Genomic DNA, 13,337 nt, shown 5'->3' with positions numbered 1-13,337 from the left:
CAACACTATAGCAGAAGAAAATATTTGATATTTATTTCACCTTACGTCTACATACTACGTGTTTCCTTAAATAAAAACATAAAATAAAAACATAAAATTTTACAGGTTCTAATCAAGAATCAAACTAAAGAGACTGCCGCATATCAATGTAGCCGAGCCAAGTATTTCTTCGAAATAAGCTGCTGCATACGAATCGTATGATACGATTTGACCTCAGGACTCATTTGAGATTCTCCTACCCTTCTGAGTTCTGAACTTCTGATCTTGCAAGAAAGTGGATATGCCATTTGAGTATTTTTGACCACTCAGACGAATCTATAATTGATTAATTGCCATTACTCGTTTATTCTAACCATAAATGTCACCAAAAAAACAAACAAAAAAATTACCGCTGGCAAAAATAATCTTAAAGCATATATATACATAATACCATGTACCAGCTTATTCACTCTGCTCTCTCCAAATCCATCCGTTAATTAATATCTTCACGGAGAAGAAAAAAAAAACAAAAAAAATGGCGACAGAATCGTCACAACCAAACCAGAAACTAACGATTCCGTTAAAAACAAGAATCGCTCTCACCGTCATCTCAACCTTCACCGATAACGCTCAACGTCCCGACGGAACTATCAACCGCCGTTTCCTCCGCCTCTTCGATTTCCGTGCTCCTCCCAATCCCAAACCCATCAACTCCGTCTCCACCTCCGATTTCGTCGTTGATCCCTCCCGCGATCTCTGGTTCCGATTGTTCACACCGCACGTCTCCGGCGACAAAATCCCAGTCGTTGTTTTTTTCCACGGCGGCGGTTTCGCTTTCCTCAGCCCTAACGCTTACCCTTACGATAATGTCTGCCGGAGATTCGCTAGAAAACTGCCTGCTTACGTCGTCTCCGTCAACTACCGCCTCGCTCCGGAGCATCGTTATCCTGCTCAGTACGACGACGGATTCGACGTTCTCAAATACATCGATGAGAATCACGGCAACATCCTCCCGGCGAACGCTGATCTGTCTAGATGCTTCTTCGCCGGAGACAGTGCTGGCGGAAACATCGCGCACAACGTCGCCGTCCGAGTTTGCAGGGGGAATTTCACCGCCGTGAAACTAATCGGACTGATCTCGATCCAACCGTTCTTCGGCGGAGAAAAGAGGACCGAAGCGGAGAAACAACTAGCCGGAGCTCCTTTGGTATCGCCGAGTCGAGCAGATTGGTGCTGGAAAGCGATGTTACCGGAAGGAGTAAACCGGGATCACGAAGCGGTTAACGTAGGAGGACCAAACGCAGTGGATATAACGGATCTGGAGTACCCGGAGACGATGGTGGTTGTGGCTGGGTTTGATCCGTTAAAGGATTGGCAGAGAAGCTACTATGAGTGGTTAAAGTTATCCGGGAAAAGAGCAACGTTAATCGAGTATCCAAACATGTTCCACGCGTTTTATATCTTTCCCGAGTTACCGGAGTCCGGTCAGTTAATTATGCGGATTAAGGATTTTATCGCGGAGCGCGTCGCTTCACTATAAAGCTGCTTAATCACACCCTAGTAGCTCAATAAATAAAATAAATGCATTAAGCTATGCTAAATGATTATGTTCTATTTAGTCTGTTTACATTATTAAGTGGATGTTATTGTCTAGTTCTGTGAACTTGTTCTACGTGCGGGTTTTGTATTTGTAGTACACAACGTTTCAAGGAAAAGAAAAATCATTATGTGACCAAATCTTTTAAATTGTAAACTCAATGAAAGATTGAAAGGTTTCTTTCGTTCTAGCCATGGTTGTACTTAATATACGAGTTAGAATAGAAACAACGTAATTGATTGTTTTGTACGGTGATGAGATTTCGAGAACACCGGTAGGTGAGTCCATACCTCACTTACGGAAAAGATAAGTTGTTGAGGTTAGTTTGGTGAAGAGTGCCACAATTTAATGCATTTTTCTAGCAGAGAAGTTAACTCCCAGTACGGCTCTTCCTTAATGTCGATGTTATGTGTATTGGAAAAGACTCTTGTTGAGTTTTGTAATCAAAGTAGTAAATTGTTTCGATCCGTTGAACTATTTAGAGTGTTGAGTATATTACATTGACATGGAGACATATCCCATTTTGTAAAATGTATATATTCATCACCGTTCTCGTTTGCTTGAGTTTGTGTATTTCCGTTTATATTTATTGTGTGCTTAGCTTGTTAAAAATAGTAACTCACAAATTTAAACATTTTAAAACAAGATTTCTTTTGTAATGTAGACAACACTAAACCGAAACGGAAGGAAACCCTTTTTTCTTTGCGTTTGACGTGTATGTTTCTTTTAAAATGAAACCTTTAATTAGTATTACATCAATGATCAAACTGGTGGGCGTTCGGTTTTTCGGTTTGGTTTCGGTTTACGGTTTTTTTGTTTTATAAAAATGGAACCATAAAAAAACCATATGTAATTCGGTTTGGTTACAGTTCGTTTTTTTGGTTTATGGTTTTTTCGGTTTCATCAGAAATGAAACCATACAAAAACCATATGTATCACAGTTTGATTCGGTTTCGGTTTGGTTCCGGTTTTTAACGGTTATTTCATGATTTAAAAAAATAAATAGTTGATACATAACTAAAAATAAGCATAAAAGTAATTATGAATATATATAGGTTAGGGAATAGAGACTTAGGTCAAAGTTTTATAATTCGATAGATTAATAGGAGATCAATAATTAAAGCCCAATAAAGAAAAAATTATTGATATTGTTATACAATATAAATTTATAAGTTTGAGAAACTAATTAGTAATTATATCTAATTATCCTAAATTTTTATAAAAAACCAAAAAAACCATTCGTTTTTACAGTTTTTAATCATACCAAACCTAAACCAAATGGTTAATTAAAATAAAAACCAAACGGCTTTTTAGATTTAACCATAACCAAACCAAACTATTTATTTCGGTTTGGTTCGGTTCGGTTTTTTGGATTTCGGTTTTTTTGCCCACCCCTAAATTCAAACATTACATTTCTCAACCAATTTAAACAATTAGGTTTGAAATCGATATTATTGAAAGTTGAAAACCTAGCTCGTGTTTTTTCACACCTTCTTTGTTTAAGTACTAAGAGCGTTATGCGAGGACATTAAATGATTTGTTTAAGTGAAACTGTAATGGCTTTAACTGACTCATTGGATTTGGATCGTCCGTCTCTTGTCGACAAGATGATATCATAATTATCCGTGTGTGTTTTAGTAGTGGTGTGAGCGCAGACTTATGTTTTGAAGCCATACCTTATCACTTAGTAATTGTCAGTATCTTCAAGAGAGGAGCAGTTCACCTAATTTCTAAATTTAAAAGTCGGCCTGACCGTATACGGATAAAAATGCTATTATACTCACGTACGTCTCCAATATGACAAAAATATTATGGTGGTATTCTCTAATATCATTATGATAATTCCACGTTTGTGAGTTAATCATTTTTTTCTGTTTGTTCAAGATTCTATTTTCAGTTGTTTTTTTTTTTTTGTTCTCTCTCTTAACTTTGACTTGTCCCTTTTTTTTATTTTCTTCTAATACAAACAGATTATGCATAAATATTTTCGTTTGATATAAATTTACATCACTACTATAAATTATTCTTGTTGAATGGTAAAAATAATTTGTATACAAGAGCGTCCGTAAGAACATGGAAGGACAATTTTGGACAGTGCACAGAATTTTTAGGTCGGGTTTTAATCGTTACAAATTGTATTACAATACAATTTGATAGTGTAATACAATTTGACAGTCCGAACGGGTTTTAATCGTTACAGTTCGGACTGATATGGGCCGTAAAGGCCCACTAGGGCTAATTTTAACAATGGGTGAACAAAGTGAAGCTAATATAGATCGTTGACGACGACGACGAGTCAGACAATAAAGAGGAGAGGTCAAAAATTTCAAAAAAAAAAAAACTCGAGAAAGGTCAAATTTCGCAATTAAATGCAAATCTGCAGCGTCGTCTCTCTCTCTCTCTCCTCTATCCGCCGGCCAAATTTTTTCGCTTTCCTTCTCCGTCAATCTTTATCACCGGCCCGTCTAATACCCTCCGACCATATTCAAACCGCAACTGCTCCAATCATTGGCCTTAGGTTAGGTTAGTCCACCCTCTTCCGCCGCTTTAGCTTCTAAAAAGTCATGTCCTTTTCCAAATTTTGGGGGATTTGAATTTTTTTTTTCTTTTCTTTTCCGGACAGTGCTTTTGTCTTCTGTTGAATTACAGAACTTGATGGGGTTTGTCTTGTTGTAATTCGAACTCCATTGAAACTGGTTGTTAAATTTTGTTCGTTGAGAAATTGTTTTGGTTTGTTTCTGCAGTTCCTGAGTTACCCTTATGTACCTCAAAAGGCTGAAACTTTGAAGTATAATATTGTTACTGTGATGGGAATTGAGATTTGATCAAACGCTGAGAGCTAGTTTGATTTAAAGATGTCATGGATGAAAAGTAAATCATCTGGTTGGACTGCGTTTGATCTCAAGCAGAGACAGAATCAAGGTTTAGAAATCGAGGTAGAGGATGATCCATTCCCGCCTGTTTCAACTAGTGTTAATGCATCTCTTGTAGATGTTAGAGGAAAGCTGAGAAGAAATCATGAACCTTCTGAGAAGTCTTTTTCCTCTGTGCTCTTACCTCCTTCGAGATTTCCGGCACTGACAGAGAATAAGGATTGCGGAAACCAAGAAAGCAGCGGAGATTTTAGAAGCAAACCTGGCAGTTTGATTCTCCCGGTAAACAGTCATGATTCAGCCTTCATGAAGTTGAAGGAAATGAATAGCTGGGCAGATGAGAGCTTGATAAGGGATGTATTGTTATCCACTGAAGATAATTTTGAGATGGCTTTAGAGTTTTTGGAAGGGATGGTTCCTGCTGGTAACAATAAGGAAGCTGAGGTGCCAACTTCAAAGATTGAGGGTTATTCATCCGATAACAGAAGTTCCGGATATAGAACATTTGGAAGAAGTGTTACAGGTTCGGTGAAGATGACTGCTAGGTCCGCTTTTGAAGATTCTGGCAAGTATGATTTGCAAGAGAGTGATGGAAGGTCGTTTCCGGTGGTTGCATCTGACAGTCAAAAGTTGTCTGAAGATATTTCTGAACTAGATAGTATCATTCAGCGGCTTCAGTCCCTTCCTAGAGAGCCTGAATGGGAAGAAGATGATCTCTACTTGAATCATCGAAAGGATGCACTGAAAATGATGAGGTACACAAAGGCGTGTATCCTTTTTATATTGAGTTGTTTATTGTGTCCATACTCCATAGTCTGTTTATATCAATTGATCACTTGTGTCTACCCAATCCAGAGTTCATATTCTGCACTTGAATTCCAAACTCTATGCTACAACTAGTCGGTTTATTATTTCAATCCTTGCTTATCTTCAAAGATGAATATGTATCATCAGCTATTAAGAAATTCTCCTTCTTTTATTTTAAACAGATCAGCCTCAAACCATTCAAGAGCTGCCCAAAATGCTTTTCAGAGGTATGATCATGCTTCTGCCAAGCAGCATTCAGAAAAAGCAAGAGAGAATTGGTTAACAGCTGAGAAGCTAAATGCTGAGGCAGCCAAAAAGATAATAGGTATAACAAATAAGGACAACGACATATGGAAGTTGGACCTGCATGGACTCCACGCAACAGAAGCTGTTCAAGCGTTACAAGAACGTTTGCAAAAGATAGAAGGTCAATTTACAGTGAATCGTTCAGTATCACCAAATAGAGGTAGGCCAAAGAATGCAGTCCTGCGTTCTGCATCACAAGAGCCTTTTGGTAGATTAGATGTGGAAGGCCGCAAAAGTCAAAAAACTTCTTCTAGGCAACAACGAAACTCGTTGCAGGTTGTAACAGGTATGTCAAATTTTGTTTATGTAGCATCAAGTGAACTGATGTTTCCCTTGTTTAAATATAATAGAAGCTTCACACATAAATCTGTGACAGTATTCTATGTCCTTTATAGGTATTGGTAAACACAGCCGGGGACATGCGTCACTTCCTCAGGCTGTGAAGACATTCTTTGAAGATAACAGGTGAAACAAAACTCTCTTTTTTATCTTCCAATTCATATATTTCGAAATCAGTAGTATAACTAACAACTGAAGAATGTAATGTTGCTTTACAGGTACAGGTTTGATGAGACAAGACCAGGTGTTATCACAGTGTGGCCTAAATTCCGACACAGCTGAATATATGATTGATTTCGGTTTTAGGAAAATACATGTGTTACTTCATTCTTGTTGTATCATATCTCCTAAGACTTACTATTCTTCTTTGTAACATAGTCCATGTGGCCAATGGTTTAGTGTACTCGAACAGGTCACGAAAATAGAATGTAATGCGACTTCAGAGCAGTGATATTTGTAGTGAGATCAAATGTAAACTTAAGTGGGATTATTATTTTCTATAAACAAAGATTGACTATATTCATATGAACGAATTGTTTCACAAGTCCTTGTCTCTAACTGTTTTGCAGCTGAAAAAAGCCAGAGCCTGCACCGAGATACAACCCAAAAAAACAGTCACTGTCTATCTGATTTTTGTTTTCTAGAGATTGTATCGAAAGTGATAAAATAGATCATTCACTTGAACCTTGTTTAATTGTCTGCATCAATTATGCACATTTTAACATTCAATGTCTATTGCATAAAAAACCCTTAATATAGTGAGTTTGATCAAACTCAAATTTAAGACTCAGAAAAAAAAAAAAAGTAGAAGAACCAAAGACTATGTTAGAAACTTGAGAGAAAATACATTCATACTTGGCAAAACATACAATTCAAAGGATGTTAACAAAAAATTGTCAGCCTTCTAACAAACCCTAAATATATCTAAAGCGGCCACAATAAGAGACTTTTTGCTAACTGAGTGAAACTCATAATCCAACATTCATAATCATATATAATAGAAAATAATAAACCGTTGACCTAGTCAAATACCTAATTCAGTTGTAAGAAGAGAACATCAGAAAAAAAACACAATAATCATTTTAAGGTGGAAGAGTATGAAGCATTATATTGTTTCCATTAATAGCGTAAAAAATAACCATATTAATTATGACATAAGCTGCATATGATTAGTTTAAAATAAAAAAGATATATAATTTGTTATTAGGTCTTATGATTCTTTTATATATATACATATATATATATATATATAATTAACATTATGATTTGATAACCCTTTCACACTGTATATTTAAAACAAACAAAGAGACATATAAATAAGGAAAAATGCCAAAAAAATCCCCAACTTTCAAATTTGGGACAAAAAAATCATGAGCTTTTGAAATGTCATTTAAATCACAAAGTTTAGTTTGACTTTTTAATAAAATAGCTAACTTTCATTGACTGAGCCATTCAAAGCATGCCGTTAAATTGCCGTTAACGGAGTTAATTTCCGGTAGCAATTTCCGTTTAGTCAAAAATATTATATATACAATTTGTTTACCAATATTTGCCGAAAGCATATCTTGGTCTATTGGTGTTTAATTATTCATCTTCCGCGGGTTCGATTCTTTCTGGGTGTCGCTTCTGTATTTTGGTTTTTTAAAATAAAAAGCATTACATGGGTTCGAACTCAGGACCCCAACGAGGTCCTAGACAACAACTCTTGGCCAACTGAGCTAAGCAGATTTATTAACAATTATTGAAATAAATATTGTTATATATCGTAATTATATTTGTGTTTTTAAGATGGCTCGATTTGGGAAAGCCAGGGATCGATGTTATTCTATGGTGGTTTGTGGACTGGCACCGACGATGGAATCTCTTGACATTCGAAGGCTTAGGCGGACATGGTTTCTTCCGGATCGGCGGTGGTTTGTTTAGTGGATCGGCGGTAGGTGCTCTATTTTTGGGTCACGACACGATACCAAGTCGGTCACTGAAATATTTTTGCAGTGACGTCATCCTCTACTAGATGAAGAAGACGAAACAAAAAAAAATACTAAAAATGGGAAAACAATTATATAAAATTTGCGTATATGGTGATTTGAACTCGGAGTCGCGAAGGTATTTTAACTCACGCGTTACCACCAAACCACGTCAACGTTCACCTTAAAAGTTTTAACAACTTACATATATATATATATATATATATATATATATAAACACATGTGACGGAAAGTTAACCCCGTGATCCTTCGGTTAACGAAGATTTAACGGCATGCTTTAAATAGCTCAATCAATAAAAGTTAGTTATTTTATTAAAAAGTCAAACTAAACTTTGTGATTTAAATGACATTTCAAAAGTTCATAATTTTTTTATCCCAAATTTGAAAGTTGGGGATTTTTGTGGCATTTTTCCCCATATAAATAACATACATCTATTGGTAGTAAACATCTATATCATCCAAGAGAGACAATTCATAAATGATTAAATAAACTCACTTAATCAAACTCACAAATCTTCTCCTTCGATTCCTTAAGACAAAGTTTTTATACAGCTTGATCGATCACACACTCAAAAATATATTATAAGGCACATATCATTATAGTATGTGTGCAATATTAGAACATCTGATATATGCTAATTGCCTACATTAAAATGATATATATATCATACAATCGCTAAAAATAATATTTTCATAGTCATTTATAGAAAAATACATTATAAGATAATATGGTACATGTCGGTAAAAATTATGAAACCTACTTTCCAAACTTATAAAATAACATAACCAAAAGAAAAAAGAAGAAAAAATTATAATGGCCTCACACATAAAAGTTCAAACTTAGAGAAATTGAACATTCAAAAGTCTATAAAAAAAATATCAAAACATCAAAAAAAAAATGACGCCATATGATGATGTTAATAAGATAGGAAGGATATGTTTGCATTACTAAGAAAACGAAAAAATAGATATATTTGGAAAGAATAAAATTTAGATGATATAAAAAATGAAATACGTTAATAATATAGTAAAATTGAATACAAAAAAATTAGGTGAGATTTGAAATATGAAGATTAATGAGATGTGTGTGCTATTTATAGGAAAAATTGTAGTTAAGAGCATATTATAAATTATTATTTAATTGGATAGTTAATGCAATAATATTTATATCACTTTTTCAATTTATATTTATAAGGTGAAGGTGATTCATATCTCATTGTCATAGGAGTTACATAAACTATATGAGAGTTACAAAAATGCAATAAATACATATAATATTTTTTGCATATTATATCTCTAAATGTACTTAATCATTTGTTGCATTACTATCAGTACTATGTAAGTTACTAAAATGTGTCAACATAAACAATAATAAATAAATATCAACTAAATGAAATTTAATGCCTTAACACATGGATGTTGTTATCAATATGAGAGTTACTTAATATGTTAGAATATGAAAGTGAAAAAATGGCCAAGCTAGGTTTACAAAAGTACATTTATTCTGAAAAAATAACTGAAATTTATCCTTTTAAATATAAATTTTATAGTTACTAAAAATAAATCTATGACAAGAAATTCAAGCTAATCAAATTCTAAATAATATATCTATTTAGTTCTTTCTTTATCGTTAAACATTTATTCAGTTCTTATTATTTGTTAGTATATAATTATTATTAATAATAATAATGTTAGATTTTAATTCTGTATATTTAAATAAACTTTATTTTATATTAAATTGTAATAAAATTTAAAATAATTTAACAATCATATCATGTAAATTATTTCAGTTAAAGTGAAGAAATACAAAAGCAAATTATTACTGGACAATATGTTATATAGAAAAAATAAAGAAAATTGAACATCTTATAATGTATATGTTCTAATTATTTGATCATCAAATTATTTTATACTTATAATTTTGCTTTATATTATTTTATAAGTTTGGAAAGCTGAATATGTAATTATCATCAGCTATTGAGAAATTCTCCCTTCTTTTATTTTAAACAGATCAGCCTCAAACCATTCAAGAGCTGCCCAAAATGCTTTTCAGAGATATGATCATGCATGCTTCTGCCAAGCAGCATTCAGAAAAAAAAGCAAGAGAGGATTGGTTAACAGCTGAGAAGCTAAATGCTAAGGCAGCCAAAAAGATAATAGGTATAAACAAATAAGGACAACGACATATGGAAGTTGGACCTGGATGGACTCCACGCAACAGAAGCTGTTCAAGCGTTACAAGAACGTTTGCAAGAGATAGAAGGTCAATTCACAGTGAACCGTTCGGTATCACCAAATAGAAGGTAGGCCAAAGAATGCAGTCCTGCATCTGCATCACAAGAGCCTTTTGGTAGATTAGATTTGGAAGGCCTCGACTCGACAGTCAAAAAGTTTCTTAGGAAACTACGAAACACATTGCAGGTTGTAACAGGTATGTAAATTTTTATAAACTTAAGTGGGATTATTATTTTATATAATAAAACATTGACTAATGTATATTTTAGTTTACTTGTCCGCATCAGTTATGGACATTTAACATTCAATGTGATATATTGCATAAAACCCTTAATACATTCATACTTTTTGCAACACAAACAATTCAAAGGAAGGATGATAACAAAACAATAATTGTCGACTCTTTAACAAACCCTAAATATATATATATATATATATATAGAAATCGAGACTTGTTGCTAAAAGAGTTAAAACTCATAATGTAACTTGGTCGATGGGTCAAAGGTAGAAACAGAGGAGTCAGGGAGTTGACAGAAGCTACCGTTGTCATGGTTATAGAGAAAGACTGAAAATTTGCTCTGATGTTGTTGAGCCAATGATGGGGTCGATAGGTATTGCTCTGTTTTTGACACACCACCGCTCATAAATGATGGATCTGGTGTGAAGAACCCGGCGGAAGACACCACAGGGCTCTGATAGGGTTCTGTCTGGTTCTGTAACCAAAGAAGCTTATCTTGAAACACCGGTATAGTACTCTCTAACGAAGCCTCCATCTCCAAAACTTTCTCAGAGAATTTGTTGTCTGTGATATCAAAAGATGTCTTCTTGTCTTTGAGGCCGGTCTTCTTATTCAGAAACAGAGAAAGGTTTGTGCTTTTCTTGCGTCTCTCCCTATCGTTGAGTTTGCTGAATCTCTCCGCCATGTCTCGAACCTTGGATTGATCTTCCGGCCATGTCCTGACGAGTTCTCCGTCACGGTTGTAGTATATAACACAGACCTCGACGTCGCACAGGATTGAAAGCTCGGAGGCTTTCTTAAACATGGTATCTTCTCTCATAGGAAGATTTGTTGTCTTCTTTGATACGGAAGAGAGTTTCTTGAAACATCTTCGGTTTCTCACCGACAACAATCTCGTTGTTTTGTCGTCCTTCGTCGTCGACATTGTAGAATAAGCTTTGTTTACAGAGAGAACAAAAAATAGAAGAAGCTTTTAGTTTTCTTTTGATGAGAATTAGGGTAAACACACAACTTCAGGGTTATTTATGTAGAAAATTCGATTTCCATATTTCTCTTCATTAATGATATGATATACGCGTTTTGTTGTCACAATCTGGATTGGATTCGATTTCCATTTTCCTAAAATCAATCGATCTGACCGTTGTAGTATATATATTTATCACTGTATCTATATAATCCATCACAATCACTAATTAAGTACTTAGTATTAGATCCTAATTAACTTTTTTCAGGCTCATCAAACTCAAATCATTCTTACGGTCTTTGAAAGAAACTTAACTTCTACTTACCCGGTAATGCTAATCCTTCACATGTATGTAGAAAATTTCTTTAGAATAAACTTTAACTCTTACAACATGCAAAGCTATCTATGAACTCTTTATGTCAAAAAAAATTAAAGGACAGAAGCATATAAGGCATAAGTCCTACTGTAGTAGAAGCTGAGAACTTTTCCGCAATTGTGAGACCATTACTACACTTGATGCTGACTGTAACCTTCTCTCTCAACAGATAACGTACGTCGCTGCTTGCCATATATCCAGGAAACCAGTCTGTTCAAAGCCACATGCATGTGAAGGATTAAAACCAGAGAATACATTATACATAGCCAAATATATACGAGAGTTGAAATGGCAAATGTTACTTATACCGCAAGGGAAACATTGTATGAAGCATGACCAGTATCAAAGGTCTTCTCTATATTGCTCTGCATCACTGGATCTGTGATTAATATATAAAGAGGATTTTAAGTGAACCAGTAACCACTATCTCGTACACAACCAACCAGAAAAAGCTCAGCGAGCATAAAGGACTTAATTAACATCTTATATCAAGATGTAAACTGACAAGTAGTAGTGGCTTAGTTTTATAGGAAGTCATCAAGAGGGCATGAGTTATCAAAGTAAATTAATAAACTTACGGCAAGCGATCGATTTTGTGATTGTCATTGGCAAACACCTTCACAAGCTCCCCCTGATGAAATCAGAAAGTAGCAAATGAATATTGCAAACCACATGTAAAAACTAAGAATAAGTCAATAGAAAACAACCACTCTTAAATCATATTAATTAGCATGATATCTCTATCCCACAAACCAAAATACTGAGGAAACTAAAATGATCCAGATCAAAATTTCCAGTAGACCATAATCCTAATCTTTGCTATTCAACATATAACTCATTCATTAAAAAAGATATTAACCTTTCGGTTCCTGTAATCCAAAGGCTGAACTTCAACAGCAAGATACAAATCAACATCATCAGCAGTGACGAGGTAATGTGGCTGCTTTGCACCTGCATTAGAAGTATAGTAAATTTTTAATCTCCATTATAAAGTTAATAGAAAAAAAAATAAGAGAAAGGGCAAAGTTGGAGGAGGATAAAAAATATGGGTACCATCAATGTAATTCACAGATCCATTTCTATATGACATACCCACTGAAAAATTGGAGAAGAGAGATTAGATAGAGATCAGATGCAAATTCAACAAAAAAAAAAATTCAAGTATGCACCTCAAAATTACAACTAGTGGTTCCATGAATGAAGTAACCACAAGCAAGAAGATTATTTCCAGGATAAGGTTCTCCAACAATTTGGAGGTTCTCTACAGCTGGTAACCGGTCCACAGCTGTCAACACAGTGGTTACAAAATATTGAGACAAGTGAAAGACTTCTTAGTATTTAGACCAGGAGGCAGGGAGTCCACACTCAGTTACCTGGTTGCACAAACATCTCAAAAGCTGCCTGACTAACTGACTGGTACACACACGAAACGCATTTGATCATCAAAATATGTTTGGTCAAGAGAGTCCATGCATAGAGCCAAATTTAAACCAAATAACTTGTAAGAAAAAACTAAGAGTCAAGAGTCAACGACAAACAAAGAGGCAAAGATATGTCACGGACCTAACGTTGCGGACAGAAGCTGAGAAACGACTCGTCAGAGCTCCTTTGGTAACGCCAGATTGGTGCTGGCTG

At 34.8% G+C, this 13,337-nt stretch overlaps 2 protein-coding genes and 2 pseudogenes across 4 annotated transcripts; 2 read left to right on the top strand and 2 right to left on the bottom strand.

The window, feature by feature from the left end:
• The first annotated feature begins 14 nt into the window (after positions 1–14).
• LOC104736369 (putative carboxylesterase 18) lies at positions 15–1,716 on the top strand. Its single transcript, XM_010456338.3, has one exon. It carries the CDS (start codon positions 515–517, stop codon positions 1,517–1,519), a length of 1,005 nt encoding a protein of 334 aa, XP_010454640.2. The 5' UTR covers positions 15–514; the 3' UTR covers positions 1,520–1,716.
• Positions 1,717–3,849: 2,133 nt separating this feature from the next.
• Positions 3,850–6,430, top strand: LOC104736368 (uncharacterized). 2 transcript variants are annotated; one of them, XM_010456336.3, is made up of 5 exons: positions 3,850–4,099; positions 4,321–5,204; positions 5,439–5,848; positions 5,958–6,027; positions 6,120–6,430. In XM_010456336.3, exons 2-5 carry the CDS (start codon positions 4,432–4,434, stop codon positions 6,181–6,183), a joined length of 1,317 nt encoding a protein of 438 aa, XP_010454638.2. In that variant the 5' UTR covers positions 3,850–4,099; positions 4,321–4,431; the 3' UTR covers positions 6,184–6,430. The 2 variants fall into 2 exon arrangements, with proteins under 2 accessions (XP_010454638.2, XP_010454639.2); XM_010456337.3 differs by having other exon boundaries at positions 3,864–4,094.
• Positions 6,431–10,591: 4,161 nt separating this feature from the next.
• LOC104736365 (agamous-like MADS-box protein AGL93 pseudogene) lies at positions 10,592–11,287 on the bottom strand (annotated as a pseudogene).
• Positions 11,288–11,679: 392 nt separating this feature from the next.
• On the bottom strand, positions 11,680–13,279 carry LOC104736366 (uncharacterized; annotated as a pseudogene). Its single transcript, XR_002034754.2, has 7 exons — positions 13,076–13,279; positions 12,872–12,987; positions 12,756–12,797; positions 12,562–12,653; positions 12,281–12,333; positions 12,011–12,081; positions 11,680–11,912 (listed from the first exon to the last, which is right to left on the bottom strand). The product of XR_002034754.2 is annotated as an uncharacterized LOC104736366 (transcript).
• Between the last annotated feature and the right edge of the window lie 58 nt (positions 13,280–13,337).

The sequence above is a fragment of the Camelina sativa genome, chromosome 13 (genome assembly GCF_030686135.1).
Source record: "Camelina sativa cultivar CO46 ecotype springtype chromosome 13, ASM3068613v1".
NCBI lineage: Eukaryota > Viridiplantae > Streptophyta > Magnoliopsida > Brassicales > Brassicaceae > Camelina > Camelina sativa.
Note: the sequence above shows the minus strand (reverse complement) of the source record. Positions and strands in the feature narration are given on the sequence as shown.

Bases quoted from the DNA above. Each gene is read 5' to 3' on its own strand.
- LOC104736368 (XM_010456336.3), top strand. From the start codon at position 4,432: ATGTCATGGATGAAAAGTAAATCATCTGGTTGGACTGCGTTTGATCTC. The intron at 5,205-5,438 runs GTACACAAAGGC...TATTTTAAACAG, and splicing joins GATGCACTGAAAATGATGAG to ATCAGCCTCAAACCATTCAA. The intron at 5,849-5,957 runs GTATGTCAAATT...TGTCCTTTATAG, and splicing joins CTCGTTGCAGGTTGTAACAG to GTATTGGTAAACACAGCCGG.
- LOC104736369 (XM_010456338.3), top strand. From the start codon at position 515: ATGGCGACAGAATCGTCACAACCAAACCAGAAACTAACGATTCCGTTA.